The 22,597-nt window shown below is 38.4% G+C and overlaps 1 protein-coding gene across 3 annotated transcripts in view; it reads right to left on the bottom strand.

Annotated features, from left to right (window-relative positions):
• Positions 1–22,597, bottom strand: part of NPAT (nuclear protein, coactivator of histone transcription) — a 67,608-nt gene that overhangs the window by 13,076 nt on the left and 31,935 nt on the right. For all 3 annotated transcript variants that reach the window (XM_074400534.1, XM_003923742.4, XM_074400535.1), the window contains 11 exons: positions 19,926–19,986; positions 18,768–18,840; positions 16,908–16,948; positions 16,167–16,388; positions 15,150–15,231; positions 13,282–13,369; positions 12,182–12,273; positions 12,007–12,094; positions 7,944–8,040; positions 6,668–6,796; positions 1,619–3,262 (listed from right to left, as the gene is read on the bottom strand). In XM_074400534.1, the coding sequence (XP_074256635.1) occupies positions 1,619–3,262; positions 6,668–6,796; positions 7,944–8,040; positions 12,007–12,094; positions 12,182–12,273; positions 13,282–13,369; positions 15,150–15,231; positions 16,167–16,388; positions 16,908–16,948; positions 18,768–18,840; positions 19,926–19,986 (2,617 nt within the window). The remainder of the gene's footprint in view (positions 1–1,618; positions 3,263–6,667; positions 6,797–7,943; positions 8,041–12,006; positions 12,095–12,181; positions 12,274–13,281; positions 13,370–15,149; positions 15,232–16,166; positions 16,389–16,907; positions 16,949–18,767; positions 18,841–19,925; positions 19,987–22,597) is intronic.

Consider the following 22,597-nt stretch of genomic DNA (forward strand, 5'->3'; position numbering starts at 1 on the left):
TACTATATGGTCCTTAGAATTCAACAATATAGTTTGTGGCTACTGTAATTTAGTCCTGTCCCATAAATAAACTTTTGCCTAATACATTAACTACTGTCAGGTTGATCCCTCATTTTCATGCAACCCACTATGGCATTTCTATCTATGCTGGTGCTGCTTCTCTTTATAACTTATAGGATTAAGTTATAAAAAGTCCTTTAAGTCCAAATCCTACCTTAATTGTTTAAGCTTTAGCTCAAGGCCTACCTTCTCTACTCCATTCTGACCTCTCCTTTATGGAATTTTTAACAGCACCTAAAACAGACCCATTATGTTTAATACTAATTGTTGATATTTAATGAAATTTTATCCTATGTTTATAAAGTAACAAAAAGGGAAAGGAGGGAAGCTTGGGAACCAACACATAAAGAAATGTAAATGAATGTGCCATAAGCTCTGTCTCTGAGGAAAACACAATAAAAATTATCAACATGACAGGCATATCCATCACTAACTACATATAACACAGTATGCAATAAATGCCACAAAAGCCCCTATGAAAAAATGATTTTTTTTTTTTTTTTTTTGAGATGGAGTCTTGCTCTGTCACCCAGGCTGAAGTGCAGTGGCATGATCTTGGCTCACTGCAACCTCTGCCTCCTGGCTTCAAGTGATTCTCCTGCCTCAGCTTCCCAAGTAGCTGGGATTACAGGCGCCTACTACCATGCCCAGCTAAATTTTGTATTTTTAGTAGAGACAGGGTTTCACCATGTTGGTCTTGAATTCCTGACCTCAGGTTATCCATCCACCTCAACTTCCGAAAGTGCTGGGATTATAGGCATGAGCCACTGTGCCCAGACATGAACAGAGGATTTTAAAGACAGGGATCAATTCTAGAAGGTGGAAGGCAGTGAAAAATTGGGATTTATAAAAGAAGAAATTAATTTTTTTTTTTTTTTGAGACAGAGTCTTGCTTTTGTTGCCTAGGCTGAAGTGCAATGGCACAATCTTGGCTTACTTCAATCTCCACCTCCTGGGTTCAATTGATTCTCCTGCCTCAGGCTCCCGAGTAGCTGGGATTACAGGTGCCTGCCACCATGCCTGGTTCATTTTCTTTTTTGTATTTTTAGTAGAGATGGGGTTTCACCATGTTGGTGAGGCTGGTCTCGAACTCCTGACCTTGGGTGATCTGCTCACCTTGGCCTCCCAAAGTGCTGGGATTACAGGCGGGGGCCACCCCCCAACCCCAGTCGAAATTCGAGTTTTTATCGAAAGTTTCTCCAAATAAATGATAAATTCCCTGAAGACTGTAACTGTAACAGCTATTTTTAAAAACTCCCCCACAACATTGGGTTTTATACAGCCTGGTGATCAGTCAGTCTGTCTTTTCTGTTTCTTGTAGCTTATTAGCACACAGATTGAGAGTATATGTGGAAAGGAAAAAAACTACTAAAGCCCATAGCTTACTAGATTAAAACAAGGTTTGAATTAGCTATCATAAAGCAGCAGCATAATACAAATTTCAGAATCTTTTCTCGTACTATCCATGAGTTATTACATCCCAGTCAATAACATCACATACAAAAGAAATTAGATCCCAACCCAGAGAAACAAATTTCAATTATGTTACTAAAGTTACCTTGTGAAAAGTTTGGTGATACAGCTTGGTTGAGAGCAAACATACTGTTTGACCTTGGTGGTGTCTGTAACTGAGGTGGTAGAGGTTGAGCAGTCACAGGTGCAGAATTTCCAGGCAACACCACTACATTAGACTGACTTACAGATGTTCCTAAGGCTGTTGGATCAGCCACACAGGTGGCTATCAGAATGTTATTTGAATTGCCAAAAGCTGTGCTCGTGGCTGGCATCAACTGTATATATCCTCCATCCTTGGAAACACATGGTGTAACATTAGCTGAAAAAGTAATGCCATCTTCATTCTGAGTGTTGTTTACTGCAGAGTCTTCAGGTTTGAATGCTAAAAGGCTCTGTTCCATTGAGGCTGAATCCCCTACTTCAGCATAAACTACAGCACCTACAGCTTCTTCAGAAGATAGGCATTTAACTAATTCTGCATTTTTGGCAGGTGATTTATTAGGAGAAGACAAGATTATAGTTGGCAGGTTTTCTCCATTGATACTAGAAACAGCACTGTTAAGTTCAGTATCTGAGGAAACAAATGGATCATCACTAATGATAACTTTGAGAGAGACGATATTTGATGCATCTATTTCTTCTGAGTTGTTGCTAGAATGTTTTTCATCAGTATTTTGGGACTCAGGGTGAGGATCTCCTAGTGAAGAACACACAGATTCTGGAGGAAGAGGGTCATTGTTTTCTATAGAAGTACCTTCTGGAGGCATCAGTGCAACTTCCTCACAGTTATTCCCACCTAAAGAAAGAAAAATAGTATCCTCTTCTTTTACAGAAGATGAAGGCTCTTGTGACTTCTCAGACTTGGATGGCTGAGCTTCATTTTCTGTAAGATCTAACTCAACAGATGTTGAATCATTAGATGGTTGTTTAGCAGAAGAGAGTGAATCTCCAAGATGAATTTCTACTTGTTCTCCAGATACATTTAAATGTGAATTTTCAACAGACACAGGTAATATTTCACTTTGAAGAGAAGAATTATCTTGGCAATTTGATAGCTGCGACATAACTGGTTCTAAAACATTATTAATTTCTATTTTACTCTTGTGAATTTCACTAGAATCTGGTGACTTCGAACCATGAAAATTAGTTTTAAGTTTTACTGTATCATTAGAATTTTCACAAAATTGACTTTTTCTAGATGGCTTTCCAGTTAATGAAGTATCTTGGGATAAAAGTTGAGAACTTTTCCCAGAGAGAATTAAGTTTTCATTGTTAGCTTCACAACCAAGTGAAACAAATGAAGTAATTGGTATATCAGGCTGTTCAGTCTGTAATTGAGATTCATTTGGTACATTTGAAGACAAAGAGTTCTTTTCAATTTCTATAGCCATGTCAGTTTCAGTAGATATCTGATTGGTGTATAATTCAGCACAATGTGGATTACATTCAGCATTAGAATTCCCTCTTTGGTTAAAGTCATTCAAATGAGGCATAGACTCAAAAGTAATGTCAATGTCACACTTTTGTTCAATGAGTACAGCCTTTTTCTGTATGCTGGAGCTTATTTGGGAAAAATTTTCCTGGTCTTCATGTCTAAGCACATCATGACTGTTGCTATTCTTCAAAGCATTTAATGGGTCATCATTCTGATAGGATGTACAAAATGGGGGCTGACCAGACTGACCATCTGCAAAGTACCAGGAAGTTATAAAGATATGGTAAATATGTTCAGCTTCTGAGGTAGTCATCTTTGCCATAAAACTTATTTTGCCAAGGATATAACTAATCTTTGTATACCAGTAAGTGGAAGTCTGATACACTGTATTTCTCATTTTCTGTGTATCAAAAAATTTACAGGTACTTTCTAATTACTGATGACTTATTTTTATTTTTATTTTTGAGACTGAGTCTTGCTCTGTTGCCAGGCTGAAGTACAGTAGCATGATCTTGGCTCACTGCAACCACTACCTCCAGGGTTCAAGCGATTCTCCTGCCTCAGCCTCCTGAGTAGCTGGGACTTCAGGCACCCACCACCACATCTGGCTAATTTTTGTATTTTTAGTAGAGACGAGGTTTCACCACGTTGGCCAGGATGGTCTCCATCTCTTGACCTTGTGATCCACCCATCTCAGCCTCCCAAAGTGCTGGGATTACAGGCAGGAGCCACCACGCCCAGCCGTTACTGATGACTGTTTACATAATTGTCAAACTGTTTCCTATGCTTCTCGGAAGACAGATGATACAACGAAGGAAAAAGTAAAAAGGTTTTAAAAAAAAAAATCGAGTATTTCAATAGGTAGAAAAAAACACTGGCTCCAAACATGCAGTTTATTTTGAAATGCTAACTTTTTCAACTTCTATCATTTCTTCTGGCTTTATCTGCTGACTCGACCTCCCAGTGTTGGGATCACAGGCATGAGCCACCACACCTGACCTATCTGACATATTCTTTTTTTTTGAGATGGAGTTTCGCTCTTGTTACCCCAGGCTGGAGTGCAATGGCACGATCTCGGCTCACTGCAACCTCCACCTCCTGGGTTCAAGCAATTCTCCTGCCTCAGCCTCCTGAGTAGCTGGGACTACAGGCGTGCACCACCATGCCCAGCTAATTTTTGTATTTTTAGTAAAGACGGGGTTTCACCATGTTGACCAGGATGGTCTCGGTCTCTTGACCTCGTGATCCACCCACCTCGGCCTCCCAAAGTGCTGGGATTATAGGCGTGAGCCACCGCACCTGGCCCTGACATATTCTTAAAGGTGAAATGAGGCCAAGTACATTTTGCATGACTGACACTTGATCTCATTGTGTACTGTTTAATATTAAACATATATTTACTGAAGACCAACCATGCTTGGTTACTGGGATACAAAGATGAATGATCCAGTCTTTAATCTTGGAGAGGTTAGTCTAGTTAAGGAACCAACTATAAAATAGGAAGTCATAAGAAAGCATGGCAAAAATTGTAATGGTACAGGAACAAAAGGCACCACATGAGAAAGCATTATAAATGAGGCACTGTATGAGGAGACCTTAAAAAATAAAGACGGTATCATAAACTGAGTAAGAGAAAAGGGTGTTTGTTTGTTTTTTTTTTTTTTTTTTTTTTTTTTTTTTTTTTTTGAGACAGAGTCTCACTCTGTCTCCAAGACTAGAGTACGGTAGTGCAATTCTCAGTTCACTGCAGCCTCTGTCTCCCGGGTTCATGAGATTCTCCTGCCTCAGTCTCCTGAGTAGCTGTGATCATAGGCAAGTGCCACCACACCTGGCTAATTTTTCTATTTTTGACAGAGACAGGGTTTCACCATGTTGGCTAGGCTGGTCCTGAACTCCTGGCCTCAAGTAATCTGCCCTCCTTGGCCTCCCAAAGTGCTGGGATTACAGGCATGAGCCACTGTGCCTGGCTTGGAAAAAGTGTTTCAGAAAACAACACAGCATTTTTGATATACTGTGTCTTACAGCACTCACAATTTAGGACAGAGACATTAACTTGAACCAGTATGAAAAATGTTTTCTAAAAAACCAGAAAAGTGATGTCAACTAGCATGTACAGCAGTCTCCCATTACCTGCAGTTTTGCTTTCTTTGGTTTCAGTTACCTACAGTCAACCACAGTCTAAAAATAGGTGAGTACAGTAAAATAAGACATTTTGAGGCTGGGCACGGTGGCTCACACCTGTAACCCCAGCACACCGGGAGGCCGAGGCAGACAGATCATGAGGTCAGGAAATCAAGACCATCCTGGCTAACACAGTGAAACCCCATCTCTACTAGAATTACAAAGAATTAGCCAGGCATGGTGGCACACATCTCTAGTTCCAGCCACTTGAGAGGCTGAGACAGGAGAACTGCTTGAACCGTGAGCCGAGATCACACCACTGCACTCCACCCTGGGGGACAGAACAAGGCTCAGTCTCAAACAAACAAACAAACAAACAAACAAAAAAAGGTATTTTGAGGAAAGACTATATTCACATAACTTATTTTTACAATATATTGTTATAACTGCCCCATTTTATTATTAGCTATTGTTAATTTCTTACTGCGCCTAATTTTAAATTAAACTTTACCATACAAATAGGAAAAAACAGTAAACACTGTATAAGCTTTGGTATTGCCCAATTTTAGGCACCCACTGGCAGCCTCGGAATACATGTCCCACAGGTAAGAGGGGACTACTCTAATTGTATTAAATGTGACACTTAATAGATATTGAGTACACAGTACATCTGAATCCTTATTGTGGGGAGAATCATGAAAATTGTGTAGAGGCTACACAAATTCAGGATAAATAGGTTCTCAGTGAAGTAGAAAGACTTTCTCAGAAAGCAGAGTTTCAAGTTTCACTTTGAACAGGGCAGAACTCAAGTGAAACACAACCTTCTAGACTATATATACTGAGAAAAACACAACCCACTATAATTCAGCCTAAGAAGAAATGGAGAATTGGACTTCATTGATGGCAGAGGAATTAAAGAAGGCACGTAGTCGGAGATTCTCCAAAACTTGTCTCTGGAAGACAGGATGTGAACACTGGAAGCCATTATATTTTTTAGTGGTGGGAGCAGGTGGTAACATTTAAAAACAGGTGAGTAGAAAAGATGTACTTTAATAAAAATAAACATTATAGACTTCTGACCAATTGAACAACATTATTAAAACTAAATTGTGCATGTCAAGAATTGACTGCATTACAAAGGGATGAGGTTGAGTGTGGTGGCTCATGCCTGTAATGCTACCTCTGCTTCTCAACTGTTGGGAGGATCATTTGAGGCAAGGAGTTTGAGGCTGCATGCAGTGAGCTACCATTGTGCTACTGTACTCCAGCCTGGATGACAAGAGTGAGACCCTGTCTCAAAAAAACAAACATACACCAACCAAAAAAGCTTATAGTAAATGAATGAATACCCCAATTTTTTTTTAAACTACCAAAACCTTATAATTGTTTTTAATGGAGAGAAAACTAAAAGTACAAAAATGACCTGTGATAATCTGAACATCTTCTACTTCCAAATTTAACAATATTTTCTGCCTTTGATTTTTGAGACTAATATCAAGATTTGGATTGGTGATATTAACAAAATCAAATTCTTACCAGATTCTTCTGTTTCAAAAGAACCTTTAACTGCTAGATTAGTTTCATCTGTTAAGACTATATTGGGATTGGATTCCATAGGCTGACTGGAAATACTTTGTGATATATTTTTATTATTCTTTGTTTTACCTGTTAAAAAGGGAATAGAGAAATAATTAGTAAATGACGAAAACAAAAAATAGGCATCAATGAATACAGCTTGGGGGTGATTAAGCAAATGTTAAACTTTGATTCAGGGTTTTATGTATGATTTAAAAATGTTGCTTTTAATATCACTTACAAGTACAAAGATTTTTCCAACAGATAGGGGTTTCTTAAACTTTAACCTGTATCACAATGTCCTGGAAGGCCCAGTAATTTGCTTTTCCTAACAAGTTCTCATATTATGCTGAGATTGGTGGTTTGGGGAACAATATTTTGAGAACTACTGCACTAAATCATAAGATTGAGGATGACAGCCAGTTTTTTGTATTCCCTTTGTATCATTCAATTGTGTTTAGTACATTTGTATAGTGGCAGACATAAACACATTCACTGTTGACTGGTAAAAATGCCACAAAAATAAAAAACAAAACTTCTCTCCACATTAATAAAGTTTCTCAAGTAAAAACAAACAAACAAAAAACCTCCTTTAACATATCCACATAATGTTTGATCTAATGAAAATAAGAACTTTTGGGCCGGGCGTGGTGGCTCAAGCCTGTAATCCCAGCACTTTGGGAGGCTGAGGCGGGTGGATCACAAGGTCAGGAGATCGAGACTAACCTGGTCAACATGGTGAAACCCCGTCTCTACTAAAAATACAAAAAATTAGCTGGGCATGGTGGCGCGTGCCTATAATCCCAGCTACTCAGGAGGCTGAGGCAGGAGAATTGCCTGAAACCAGGAGGCAGAGGTTGCGGTGAGCCAAGATCGCGCCATTGCACTCCAGCCTGGGTAACAAGAGCGAAACTCCGTCTCAAAAAAAAAAAGAAAATAAGAACTTTTTGGCCGGGCGTGGTGGCTCACGCCGGTAATCCCAGCACTCTGGGAGGCCGAGGTGGGCGGATCATGAGGTCAAGAGATCGAGACCATCCTGGCCAACATGGTGAAACCCCGTCTCTTAAAAAAAAAAAAAAAAAAAAAAAAAAAAAAATATATATATATATATATATGAAGAAAAAAAGAAAATAAGAACTTTTTTAGATACTCTGGGGAATACTGATTCACTCTGGTTAAGTTATCAAAGAAATTGGAAAAGCCATTTTTTCTGTGTTGAAATAAATGGTCTCCTTACCATAGTCAAAGAGATCAAAGAGTGCCTGAAATGCTGGATCTGATTCTGTCTGTTCCAGTATATCCTGTATAGCTTCTTCAGACATGTGGATTTCACTCTGCAAGAAAGGAGTGGGGTGAAGGCATGATTCTAACTGAATTTATATATATTTACATATTGTATATATTTATGAGACAAGGTCTCTCTTGCCCAGGCTGGAATGTAGTGGTGTAACTGTGGCTCACTGTAACTTGAAATTCCTGGGCTCCTGCCTCAGCCTCTAGAGTAGCTGGGACTACAGATACACTACTATGCCTAGGTAATTTTTTTGGGGGGAGGGAGGGAAGATGGGGTTGCTACATTGCCCAGGCTAGTCTTGAACTCTTGGGCTCAAGTGTTCCTCTTGCTTCAGCCTCCCAGAGCACTGGGATCATAGATGTGGGCCACTGTGCCCAGCTTGAATAATATGATTTAATACCAGCAAAATAATTAGCAGACACCTGAATATTTTTGACATTTTATATAGCATCCCTCGCCTCCAAGAAAATTTCTTCTAATGATATGCTCATTTTTGACAAATTAAAATAAACTAGATAATAGAAGGTGAATGTTTCCCAATTCTACTTCGTGGAGGTGAGTACTCTGGTGAATATATTCTTAAATACTAAAATGATATAAAATGAATATATGTATATAAATAGAAATAAAATTATACTATAAAGTTTTTTTTTTTTTTTGAGTGAGGGTCTGTCACCTAGGCTGGAGTGGGATGCAGTGGCGCAATCACAGCTCACTGCAGCCTTGACTCCCAGGCTCAGGTGATCCTCTCACCTCAGCTTTCCGAGTAGCTGAAACTATACATGTGTGCCACCACACCCAGGTAATTTTTGTATTTTTTTTGTAGAGATGTGGCTTTGCCATGTTGCCCAGCCTGGTCCTGACCTCCTGGGCTCAAGTGATCTGCCCACCTTGGCCTCTCAAAGTGCTGGGACTATAGGCATGAGTTACTACTGTGCCTGGCCCAAACTAAAATTCTATAATCTGCTTTCTTTACATGACTGTAGACTGCTTTATAGGTCCTTCATCATACATCTATTTTTTCCCTTGTATCTGTTTGCTTTGGGTTCTTCATGTAAAATACTTTCTTTAAATGTTGACAATCCTTACTTACCTGTTCAGCTATACAAGTAACATGCCAAAACCTACCTCAAAAGCCCTGTACCAGTGGCAGGGCTGAGCCTGTCAACTACACGCTAAGCTATGGAATAATGTTGTAGAACCATTTGTACTTTTAGTTCTTTTCTTTTGAGCTAGTTGGGTTTCTTGCTGGGAGAGCTCATGACTGACAAGTGTTTCTGGGGGAGCATGAGAAATAAGGAATAGATACAGAGTTTAACTACTTCCTTAATTTTGCACCTTATTATCCTGTTTGTAGCCTCAACTTTAGAGGCGCTTTCGGATGTGCTACTTCTTGAACCTTTTAGGATTTCTGTGTTAGAAAATCGCTTTGTTTCTGGTCTTTGCCTTCACTGGCTTAGAACCCTGAATGTGCTTGGTCAGATACCACTTAATCATTTCAGCATCCAAAAAGCGTTTTTGTTGCCCTCTTTTGTTCTTTGTCCTTATGGGTCTATGCCTTTTAAAAATTCCCTATACTGTCTTAAAGTCTGTTATTTAAATCTTAATTTTTTTTTAAATTTTTGAGATGAAGTCTCACTCTGTCACACAGGCTAGAGTGCAGGGGCACGATCTCGGCTCACTGGAACCTCTGCCTCCCAGGTTCAAGCAACTCCTCTACCTCAGTCTTCCAAGTAGCTGGGATTACAAGTGTGTGCCACCACACCTAGCTAATTTTTGGTAGAGATGAGGTTTCACCATGTTGGCCAGGTTGGTCTCAAACTCCTGATCTCAGGTGATCCACTTGCCTCAGCCTTTGGAAGTGCTGGGATTACACGCATGAGCCACCCCACCTGGATAAATCTTAAATCTTAACCTTTTACAAATACAGTATTATGAACAACTAAGAACAACAGGTTGTGTCTTTACTTTCTTACAAACCTTCACAGTATTTAACAGAAGTACCCTGATTATGGTAAGCACCTGATGTATTTGTAGAGAAGCAATAAGCAAAAAGTTGGAGAACACAAAAACTTAGAACAGAGCATACATATTTTTGTTTTTGTTTTTGAGTCAGGGTCTTGCTCTGCTGCCCAGGCTAGAGTGCAGTGGTGCAATTATAGCTCATTGAAGCCTTGACCACCCAGGTTCAAGTGATCCTCCCATCTCAGCCCCCTAAGTAGTTGGGATGACAGGTGCATGCAACAATACCTGGCTAATTAAAAAAATTATTTTGTAGCAAAGAGGCCTCATTATGCTGTCTAGGATGGTCTTGAACCTCTGGCCTCAAGCAGTCCTCCTGTCTAAGCCTCTCAAAGTGTTGGTATTAAAGGAATAAGCCAGTGTGCCTGGCACGTACTTGTTGAATGGTAAGATAAGAGATGCTTTTGAAACAAGTACTGGTAGAAGTGACATATAAAAAACAATTCAAGGGCTCAATGGCTTTACCCAGAATTCACCTGAAAGAAAACCTGTTGTAATAATCTCAAATGGGCATCCTAATAAAATATTTCCATTGTCCAATGGTCCAAGTAAAAAGATGTCCTAAAATCACAACTGCACCTGCTCTTCAAAAAGGGTATTTGGGCCAGGCGTGGTAGCTCCCCCTCCAGCACTTTGGGAGGCTGAGGAAGGCAGATCACTGGAGGCCAGGAGTTTGAGACCAGCCTGAACAGCATGGGGAAACCCCCCAAAATACAAAAATCAGCCAAGTGTGATGGCGCATGCCTGTAATCCCAGCTCCTCGGGAGACGGAGGGAGAAGAATCACTTGAACCTGGGAGGCAGAGGTTGCAATGAGCCGAGATTAAGCCATGCACTCCAACCTGGGCAACACAACGAGACTCCATCTGAAAAAAACAAAAACCAAAAACCAAAAATTAGTTGAGCATGATGGCATGTGCCTGTAGACCCAGCTTCTCATCTCAGAAGGCTGAAGTGGTAGTATCATTTGAGCTTGGGGAGGTCGAGGCTGCTGTGAACTGTGACTGTGCCACTGCACTCAAGCTTGGGCAACAGAGTGAGACCCTGTCTCTAAAAAAAAAAAAAATGTATATTTAAGGATACTTGCACATAAGTATATCTAAAACTATTAAATTCCTCTTTTATCAGCTCACTCTCTTTCGTATTTACCAGCAATGAACAGCAACCGTGACTCCAGTTCCCATCTTTCTTTTCTTAGCAGTGAGTCTCACACAGGCAAATTGTCATTTGGTTAGTGATCTTTCTTTTTTAAAGAGTCTTGTTAATTTTATTTAGTTACCTACTACTTGATTTCATTACATATCTTTTTTTCTTTTTTTTTGAGACAAGGTCTTGCTCTGTTGCCCAGGCTGGAGAGCAGTGGTGTCATCTCCGCTCACTGCCTCCTGGGTTCAAGCGATTCTCCTGGTTCAGCCACTCGGGCAGCTGGGATTTCAGGCACGTGTCATGATGCCCAGCTAATTTTTCCATTTTTTATTAGAGACGGGGTTTCACCAGGTTGGCCTGGCTGGTCTCGAACTCCTGGTCTCAAGTGATCTGCCCTCTTCGGCCTCCCAAAGTGCTGGGATTACAGGCTTGAGCCACTATGCCTGGCCCCATTATACATCTGTAACATATCATTTCATTGTTTCTTTAAAATATTATATAATTTGTAGCAGTGTAGAAGAAATGTAATTTATATGAACACTGTATTGCTGTTTATTACACACAAATATACCCACTAATGAATTTTTTAAGTATTAAATACTTAGGATTTCATGACTGTGGATGCAATATAGACTCTATTTTAAGTCACCATCCAACATGTTTTTCAGGAATAGATTACATTCAATGAATGAAGAAAAGTTTTATGTTATTACTGTAAATCATTTACTCTAATTAAATGGCAAATCTTAACATTTTATGTTGGCAATGGTTTTGAAATGAAACCAAAATACCGTTAAGTCTTAACTATGAGTAACATACACCCACACCCTCATCCATACCGGAAGTCCTAGGAATTCATCAATTGAAGTCTCTGGCTCCGTAGGGTTGTTATCTGTTTGCTTAGGTACTTGGGCAATATTGTTATCACTGTAATGAAGAAAGAAAAATCTTTATTATAGTTATGAAATTAAGCAAAACAGTTAGGCATTTTAAACATACACATATATAGCTTACCTAGTTAAAAATTTATTTATGTTTTCTGCTAGCTTTTCTTGAAGAGATTTGTTGCTTAGTATTTTTTCTCGTGCATTTTCAATAACCATTTGCTAGAAAAGAAAACCACTGTTAGCAAAAGGACAATAAAGAGGATTCTGTTATTTAATAATTTATTTGAAAAGAACAAACCAATAAGAGCTGGATAGTTTTAATAATCCTAAATGGAAACTCAGAAGTGTGGTGGCTCCCTCCATATTAATACCTGAATACAACACTTTACAATTTGCAAATGTTTTCACAGATCTTTCACCAACTCTTTCTTACACAGTTCCACACTCTTCAGCTTATCATTGCACTCCAGTATGTGCCCTATTTTGTTTTACAGAGTGTCGCTATGTAGTCTGGGCTGGAGTACAGCGGCGTGATCTCAGTTCACTGTAACCCCCACACCTCCTGGTTCAAGCGATTCTCATGCCTAAGCCTCTTGAGTAGTAGATGGGATTATGGGTGTGAACCATCCCACCCAGCTAATTTTTGTATTTTTAGTAGAGACAGTTGGCCAGGCTGGTCTTGAATTCCTGTCCTCAAGAGATCCACTTGCCTTGGCCTCCCAAAGTGCTGGGATTACAGGTATGAGCCATTACTCCCCGGCCAGTTTTTTTTTGTTGTTTTGGGACAGAGTCTCACTCTGTCACCCAGGTTTGAGTATAGTGGTGTATGACCATGGCTCACTGCAACCTCGAACTCCCAGGCTCAAGCGATTCTCCCACCTCAGTCTCCCAAGCAGCTGGAACTACATGTGCATGCTACCACACCCAGCTAATTTTTTGTATTTTTTGTAGAGATGGGGTTTTACCATGTTGCTCAGGCTGGTCTCAAACTCCTGAGCTCAAGCAATCTGCCCGCCTCAGCTTCCCAAAGTGCTGAGATTACAGGCATGTACCACTGTATCCAGCCAGTATTTTATTAAACAATCCAACAACAACAATGTATTTACAGGTATCTATGAACTTACCCTAGTTTCTTTTTCGGTTATGTATATACACACATTTGTGCACATATCTGTATTTTTAAACTCAGGAATATTTCAAGTTACAAAGTTTGGTAGGGTCACTTACTTTTTCTACTGCAAATGCGTTTGGATCCTGGAAATTCCGTATCGTTGAATGAGGGCCAGACAAAATGGCACTTTTTCTCTGAGATTCACTGAAACACATTTTAAAAGCTTTTCTTTTAACCTACTATATTTAACAGACTTAAAAATAAATACATACACAGACATAAATTTTAAAATCACCATAGGAGAATAGACACAGTTGTCCCTGTATTTGCAGGGGGCTGGTTTCAAGATCCCCAAGGATACCAAAATCCACATGTACTCAAGCCCCACAATCTGCCCTACAAAGACCATGTATTCAAAAATCCAGCACGCTGTATATAGGTAGGTTTTACTAGGAAATTTTCAATCTGTGTTTGGTTCAAAAAAACTTGAGTATAAATGGACCCATGCAGTTCAAATTCGTGTTGTTCAAGGTCAACTGTATTTTCTCTATTTGTGGTAGGAACAAAGGGCAGTAAGGTACAAAAAGTATTAGTCTCGGATTCAGAAAAAATGAGTTTGAAGTCTAGCTTTACCACTTACCACCTATATGGTCTGAAGCATAGTAAGCTCTGACTCTCTCACCCACTTTATAATGAGCAAGAACAACTGCATCACTGGGTTTACTAAAGAATGAAATGAAATAAAAGTATATATAAAGATTTTAAAGAATCAACGTTCCTATAAATGTTAAATATTAATATTGCTCTTTTATGGTTGGGCATGGTAGCTCACATCTATAATCCCAGCAATTTGGGAGGCTGAGATGGGAAGATCACTTGACGCCAGGAGTTTGAGACCAGCCTAGACAACAAAGTGAGACCCTCATCCCTACAAAAAATTAAAAAATGGCCAGGCATGGTGGCTCATGCCTGTAATCTCAGCACTCTGGGAAGCTGAGGCAGGCGAATCACGAGGTCAAGAGTTTCAAGACCACCCTGACCAACCTGGTGAAACCCGTCTCTACTAAAAATACAAAAAATTAGCTGGGTGTGGTGGCATGCGCCTGTAATCCCAGCTACTCCAGAGGCTGAGGCAGGAGAACTGCCTGAACCCAGGAGGCGGAGGTTGCAGTGAGTTGAGATTGTGCCACTGCACTCCAGCCTGGATGACAGAGCAAGACTCCGTCTCAAAAAAAATAAACAAATAAAATTAAGCTAAGGTGGGAGGATCTTTTGAGCCCAAGAGTTTGAGGCTACAGTAAGCTATGATCACACCACTATACTCCAGCCTCGGCAAGAGAGCAAGACCCTGCCTCTAACAATAAATAAATTGATATTGCTGTTTGTTATTTTATATGGTGAAGTGAGAAAAAGGTTCCAATAAAGGAGGCTAAGGTCAGTCTTCAATGAGAGACAACCAAAAGTAAGAACCCTAACAAAAACACCCAGGGCTTGGGCAGCTAAGAAACTAGAAAAAAACATTTAAAAACTATTATCTCTTTTCTAAAACATCCTTCAAACAAAGACACAAAGGATAAGTAAGACAGAAAAAAACTCTTCTCAAAGATTATACCTGGAAAAATTCTATCAGATGATTTAGGACTTTATATGTGTGTGAAGCATAGAATATTATGGCATTATTTATATTCAATTAAATAACATGGATTTCTAAAAATCTAAGATAACATTATTTGTAAGATAGACCATTATTTTATATACTATTATAGAATAAACATATTTCCCATGGAACAGTGATATGCTATTAATTCAGAGATGCAACCTAATTTTAGGCAGGTTAGGATGTGAAGAAAGGGAATGTATTTTGGAATAGTTCTAACAGTAGATTAGAACTTAATGTAATCTTACTACTTTATTCACAATGTAAGTATCCTGATGTAATTTTTTTTAATGGATACGGGCAATTGTCTCTTTTAAAAAGCATTACCTTTTGCGTCTACCGGGAGACATTAAACTGGCATGTGCTTTCTTTTCCTGAGCACCAGGAATGACGTTTAAAGCTTCTCCAGCTGTATTTCAAGAAAACGTAACAGTCAGCCAAAGAAACTGAATAGTTTTCTAAACTTGTAATAGGATAAGAAGCATTAAATCGTGATTATTATTTTTTATTAAATTCAGTTAACATGAATTCCTATCATGTGTAAAGTATGGTAAAAGATATTAAGATTAATATAGTCTTCATGCCTTAAGGTTTTACAGTAAAATCCAAAGTACAGTATAGTCTCAACAAAAAATAACGTGGTAGAATGGAGAAAGTCTAAAAAGTATAAACTAAGTGTTCTGGGTGTAGAAAAGGATTTAAAGAAAAGGTAAAAATGAGAGTGATCTTAATGAATAGCAATCAATTATAGCTGCAGAGAAAGATGATTGGTTTGTGAACCAAGAGTGCTAAATCCTGAATTATAATCCCAACTCTGTTATTAGCTAGCTTCTTGTCCCTTACTATTGTGTGTATTCAAGTTTCAAGTATACAACAAATAAGATATACCACATACTCTCTAAAGATATTCCTAACTAGAAGGTTCTGCCAGACACATGTAGGATTTCTAACATGTAAAAATAGAGAAGTGGAAAGGCACTCCTCATTCCACGAGGACAGACTGACATCAACAAAAGCAAGGAGGTTAAAAAAAAAAAAATAATGTACATTCTATTTAAAATAAAATACAATAGGGTCCTTTTCTCTTAATGCCAAAAATTGAGAATGAGAAAAGAGTTCAAGGTTGGACTTCAGTTAGAGTAGAAAGGTAGAATCTTAGATTAAAATTCCTTAAAGATTTTATATGTTTATAGCAAATCTAGAAGTCTGCTCCACCTTTAATCTCTATCTTTTTTGGGGGGGAGGGCATAGTTTTATACTAATAAATATAAACACATTAGTACACTATCTCATTCATATGATTTGATTAACAAGAAAACTTAAGAGAACAAAATGTAAACTTACTGGTTACAGTATCTTGTGACTGTGAATGGTTGACCACTACGAAATATGACCTCGATGGATTTGAAATTTGGCCACTTTGTCGAGTAACTTGTGTACCTGTGGAAGAAGTGGTAAACTGTCCTGAAAGGTAAGGTAAAGTCAGCAACTCTGCACTGGCTGGAGCTGTTTGAGATGCAAGCTTTCTCTGCCGTTTGATTTCTGCAATCCCAGTTCTTGTTCGTGCTGAAACATATAAGCATTTAAAAAACAAATTCAATGTCAGAGTAGTCTGGGAATTTTAAAAAGTCAGTATGATGCATACTATTACATAATCTAACATGTTACATCAACAGATTGAAGAATGGATCCTAAACATATCAACTAAATTTATGTGACTTTCGGAAGAAACTAAAATGAATACACTCCAGCTTTATAAATCCAAGATTATATTTGTTCTGCAATAACTAATATTGATAATACTGCCATGATTTAAGAAACCTAAACTTATGAAATGAGAATTAAAACATTCTTTCCTTCAGCTGCTAGGGCTGAAAGAAAAAAACATTCTACATGAGAGTCAATGGGAAATGTAGGGAGTATTTACAAAATATTTTTAGATAAAAGTATTTGATATATTGTACTTAAAAAAACAGTAGTTTAAGCACAATATATACTTAGCACACGTGTATTATTAATTAAAATGTTCATCTGATAGTTTAAGTTTGAAGTAACTGTGAACATTGTTTTAAGTTGGATACCAACCTCTCTGACTGCCAGCAAACCTTGGGGAACTTTGCATGCTCCTAACAAAGAAAACAAAGTAGTTATCCATCCAAAAATTTTTGTTGCCAATATCCACTATGATTGTTACAGTCAGACCTGAAGTAAATTATGAGGTAAAAGGCAAAACATCTCTCTCAGACAAAAAAACAAACACATTTTTTGGGTAGGTAACTGATTTGCTTTAGGAGAAAAATAGTGGCATACAGACACACTCACAACACACATAATTTTAATTAAGAAGTTTCTACCCAATGCAATATGCACTCAGTGCTTTGACATTACGTTAAGAATGCCATCTGGGCTGGGTGTGCTGGCTCATGTGTATAATCCCAGCACACTGCGAGGCTGAAGTGAGAAGATCACTTGAGGCCTAGAGTTCATGACCAGCTTGAGCAACACAGCAAGACCCTGTCTCCATAAAATAAGATAAAAATTAGCCAGGTGGCATGTGCCTGTAGTCCTCGGTACTTGGGAGGCTGAGGAGGGAGGAACTTTTGAGCTCAGGAGTTCAAGGCTAGAAGAGCTATAATCACACCACTGCACTCCAGCTTGAGTAACAGAGCGGGACCCTGCCTCTTGAAAAAATAAAAGGAATATAATTTAACTTTAGAAACTCTACATATATTTAAGTGAGCTATATACAAAGTATATACTATTTTTCATAATTACAGAGATCAGTTCCCACAGAAAAATTCTGATTTCACATGACTCCATAAATACACACTTCAGAATCTCCAAGAGGATGTCAGAGGACATCCTGTCAGAGGACATCAAATTTATGACTATGAAATTATTTTATTGAACCTCTAAAGAAGACACAAACAAACATGGAAAAATTCACAGTACAAGTTAATTCTTTCTCTGTTTTTTTTGGGAGACAGTGTTGCTCTTCTTCTGCCTCAGCCTCCCGAGTAGCTGGGACTACAGGAGCGTGCCACCGCACCAGGCTAATTTTTTGTATTTTAGTAGAGAGGCGGTTTCACCATGTTAGCCAGGATGGTCTTGATCTCCTGACCTTGTGATCTGCCCACCTTGGCCTCCCAAAGTGTTGGGATTACAGGTGTGAGCCACCAAGCCCAGCCTAGTACAAGTTAATTCTTTTAGTATGAATTGGAGTGGCCAACCCTTGTACTTGATAAACTCACAGGCACTGTACAATTATCATAAAAAATATGTCAAGTGAGTCTCTGCCAAGAACATCTACAATACTCGAGTCAGGAAAGAGAAATACAAAGATAAGATACAGTCCAGAGTTAGGCAGAAAGCATTTGGAGCCATTTTAGCAGTTTAAGCAGAGGAAGAAAAAGAAACCCATGCTGAAGTTATGTGGGGGTAATCACTTACAGCTCTGAAAGAAAGGTTAAGAGACTGTAATTTTCATAACAGATTCTAAGTCAAATACAACATTTTCGTAAAATTATACCAGAAGACTCCAGAATTAGCATTATTATTCAAGCTTCTTTACAAGGTAAGAAACCAAGTGGGCACGGGTTCAATGACCTATGAATATATAATGAAGAGGTAGTTGCCTAAGGGAATTTGCAGTGGCCTGGGATTAGGTGATTTGTATTCTAGCAATATGTCCGCCTCTAAATTGCTATGGAAACCTGGAAATGTCATTAAACTTCTATATATCTTAGCTTTGTAAATATTTTATTAAAAGTATGCTACTTATTTCAAATTATATCAATCAATAACATTTATAGTACCAACAACCTCTAAAGTAATTTCAAATGTGAATGAGTGTTACATAAGTACAGTGTGTAGGTCTTAAGAAAATTTAAACCCCAAGTGTATTTGCATTCCAAAATAATTAGGCACATTCTAATAGCTTATTACCTGATTTGAGAAAGGGTATGATCCAATTTCTTCCACAGAGATGACATTATTGCTGGGACATTATTTGATGTTTCTAAATCATAAGAGGAAATGTTTTTATTAAACCCAGTTGAAGAAAGTTCATCATTCATTTTGAACAAAGACACACAAAAAGCTTCTCTCTCAATTATTGACAGTATGTTGGGAAATGAGAAATAAATCTATTTTGTAAAATAGCTTGCAAAGCTATAAGGAGGCTGCTTTCTCTTCTAAAGCCACTGAGTATCAGATACAATATGAGTAGAAATGGACACCTATAAAATCTCTGAAGCATTTTTTAAGCCAATAATTTTATACCTCCATTTTATTAAAAAAGAGAAGCAACAATTTTTGATCTTTGTTCTATCTGATATCATATGACATATGATAGAGAATTAATATGTCTTATAATTATCACAAAGGTTATACAAATTACTTGTAAGTGTAGAAATTTAATCCTCAATTTCTTCACATTTAAAAATGGCTTTAAACAACACCTCTCACTGGGTTATTCTAAAGACTAAAGGAGAAAAAAACACACAAAAGCATGTAGCACGCGATGCTTATACATAGCCAATATCAAGCTTCTTTTCCTTTATGTTATCATCTTACATAAATTTTTTAATGCTGACTGTTTTGTTAATGTTGTAGGCCATTGAAAATAATCAATATTAGAAAATAAGCAGTCAAAACATTTCCTCTAAAATATCCTTAATTTAGGCAAGTAGAATTTTATATTCTGGTAATAAGTTTATGACTGGCTTCTGTGTTCAGACTTACACAACACAGAATTAAAATTAAAATGTCAGTTTAAAACTTTTTAACACATAGTGATGTCTGTTTATCAGTGTAAATGCAGAGGTAAGAATTTTATTTTACATCTTTTTAAAAGATAATTTTTTGGGTTATTTTTACTAACGTTAAGACTGTTGCAATTTATCTTACACAATATAAACACAAACAAGTTAGATATGTCCTAGAAATATTTATCTCATCACAAATGAGACACGTTTCCTCAAGGCTTTAATGAGACATTAATAACCTTTAAAAATTATTTTTAACTAAATCAAGTAGATAAATATTGTAGACATCAGCAAAAAACAAAAACAAAAACAAAAACCTCTAAGTCAGAACTTTTACCTTTTGTTTTCATAGCTACATATTCATTCAAAATTGTTGTCAAGTTTTTTCCAAATAAGGACTGAAAAGAAAAGATCAAACATTACTAAAATTGTATAGTACGACTAATAATTTATCACAAAAATATTCCACCATTCAAGTTAACAAATGATCTGACTGCAGAGTAGCTGATGAGGAAAGGGTAAAGAAGCAGGTAATCAAAACCAAAACTAGTCACTGAGTTTGCATCCAAGCTTCTAAAGAATCTTGCCTGTTTGACTAGGACATTATAGCTACTTGAGTATCACTGCTTCTAGGCCCTCTCAGCAGACAGCTATACATACATGTACGAATGCATATATCAAGCATTTATATTTCTGTATCTATCTGTATATATATTAAAATAACCACAGTGTCATATTAATATTGCAGACTATAATCCAATAGCACTGGTTTCATTATTATGCTCATTTATATCTTCTTCCTTACACAGTGAGAAATCTGGCTCCCAATATCTACAATTTGTTATTTGTTCAGAATTATTAATTTAGTAGAAACTAGAAGGATTTATTTAATATTCATCCATGTTACTGGGTGAATCAATAGCATGTTGCTTTTTATTGCTGAGTAGTAGTACTGCTTTGTACGAACATATCAGAGTTTATTTGTTACTTTCTGAAAAACATCTTGGTTGTCAGCAGTTTTTAAACTTTTTATTTTTTAGAGACAGGGTCTTGCTTTGTCACACACACTGGAGTACAGTGGCTGCTCACAGCTCACTGTAGCCTTCAACTCCTGGCCTCAAGCCATATTCCTGCCTCAGCCTCCCAAAGTGCTGGGATTGGGATTACAGGTGTGAGCTATCACACCTGCCCTGTTTTCAGTTTTTGACCACTATGAGCAAACACCAGTGTAGGTTTTTGTGTGAACACAAATTTTCTAGTTGATTTGGGTAATATGAGTGTTGGGTCACACAGGGGAGTATATGCTTAATCATATAAGCAAAACTCAAAACTGTTTTCCAAAGCAACTGTGTGATTATGCATTCTTACCAGCAACAAACAAGAGTTCCATCTGTAAGAAATACCTGACCCGTTCAAGGTGGAAGACTGCTTAAAGGCATTCCATAATCACAAACAATAGCATGAGCAATCTGCAACCTAATGACACGTTCCAGTGGCAGTAGATAAATGTGTCAGTGCCTGTTTCTTGCCACTAATAAAGAATGCTTTGTTCCCTGCAAAGAATACTTTCAGTTAATCTATAAACTGCAGTAATGATGATTATCACTTGCTTGCTGTCAATAAGTATGTGGGTCAAACTCTGTTTGAGGCTCTCAGCTGGGAATGCTGAAGCCCTAGATGTCCCACCTTTTGCACTTTGTCTCTGTATCTGTTTAATTCCTTCAGTGCTGCCTGCATTGCGGTCTCTACGACTGAGCTGGTTTTGGCAAGTGATGCCCAGCATGGGGCTTGAACCCAGTATGAAGGGTCACTGGAGCAACGGCTGGAGAATGTCGAACTAAGCTGGAGGACAACCGAGTACTCTTAAAGCTATCCCTGTGGTAAGAAGGGGAGCTCAGAAACGTTAGGGTAACAAATGGGACAAGGGTTGAGCAGGCATGAGGCCTATTTGAGTCTCCTTTGGCAGCTCCTCAAAAAAGAAGGAGTTAATACTAGCCACTTGAACTGCCAGTTGTTTACAATGAATCTGTGCTTTCTTACTCCATTCTTCTGTTGCTCTCTCTGTCTTCCATTGCTTTATAAAGAAGGAGCTGAGGATATTTCTGTAACTGTTTGGTCAGTATGGGCTTTAGTTTGCTCCGCCTTGGCGTCTTTCCACACAGATGACAAGGAGGAGGAATCAGAGGAGGAAAGAGTGTAACAAAGTACCAGAAGAGGTGACACAGCAGGTTTGCTTGCCAGCTAAAATGGCAAAGGAGGGAGTGGTTTGTCCCTGCCTCTCTGCCCCCACTCACTATTTTAAAGAAGTGGCCTGATCCTCTGAATCTTTCTTTTCTGAAGAACAATGGGCAAAAAGTAGTTGCCCCATTGACTGCTCAAGCAACCCCTTGAGCGATTGCTCTTAGTTCTATTCAGGCAGGAATCCAACAAGCCAGATGAGAGAGCAATATGGATGCTTGGCAGTTCCCTGTTAGACTATACCCACCTGATCAACAGGGAAATATTATGGCTACGTTTGAGCCTTTTCCTTTTAAATTACTTAATGAATTTAAACAAGCTATCAATCAATATGGACCAGGTTCTTCTTTTGTAATGGGACTGTCAAAGAATGTTGCTGTCTCCAGTCGGGTGATTCCTGCTGACTGGGATGCTCTTACTCGAGCTTGTCTGAACTCCTATTCGAGCTTGTAAGAACTTCTACTCAGTTCTTAGAATTTAAAACTTGGTGGTCAGATGAAGCTTCCATTCAGGCTGCTCGCAACGCCCAGGCCCAACCTCAAATTAATATAACTGCAGACCAACTTTTGGGGGTTGGTGGCTGGGCTAGTTTAGGTGAACAAGTGGTCATGCAGGATGATGCCAAAGAGCGGCTTAGAGGAGTGTGCAGTAGAGCTTGGGAAAAAAAATCCCTTCAGGAGGAGAACAATACCCTTCTTTCAGTGCGGTTAAGCAGGGGCCAAAAGAAACTTACACAGATTTTATATTCAGATTACAGGAGTCTCTGAAAAA

The sequence above is a fragment of the Saimiri boliviensis genome, chromosome 6 (genome assembly GCF_048565385.1).
Source record: "Saimiri boliviensis isolate mSaiBol1 chromosome 6, mSaiBol1.pri, whole genome shotgun sequence".
Classification (NCBI taxonomy): Eukaryota; Metazoa; Chordata; class Mammalia; order Primates; family Cebidae; genus Saimiri; species Saimiri boliviensis.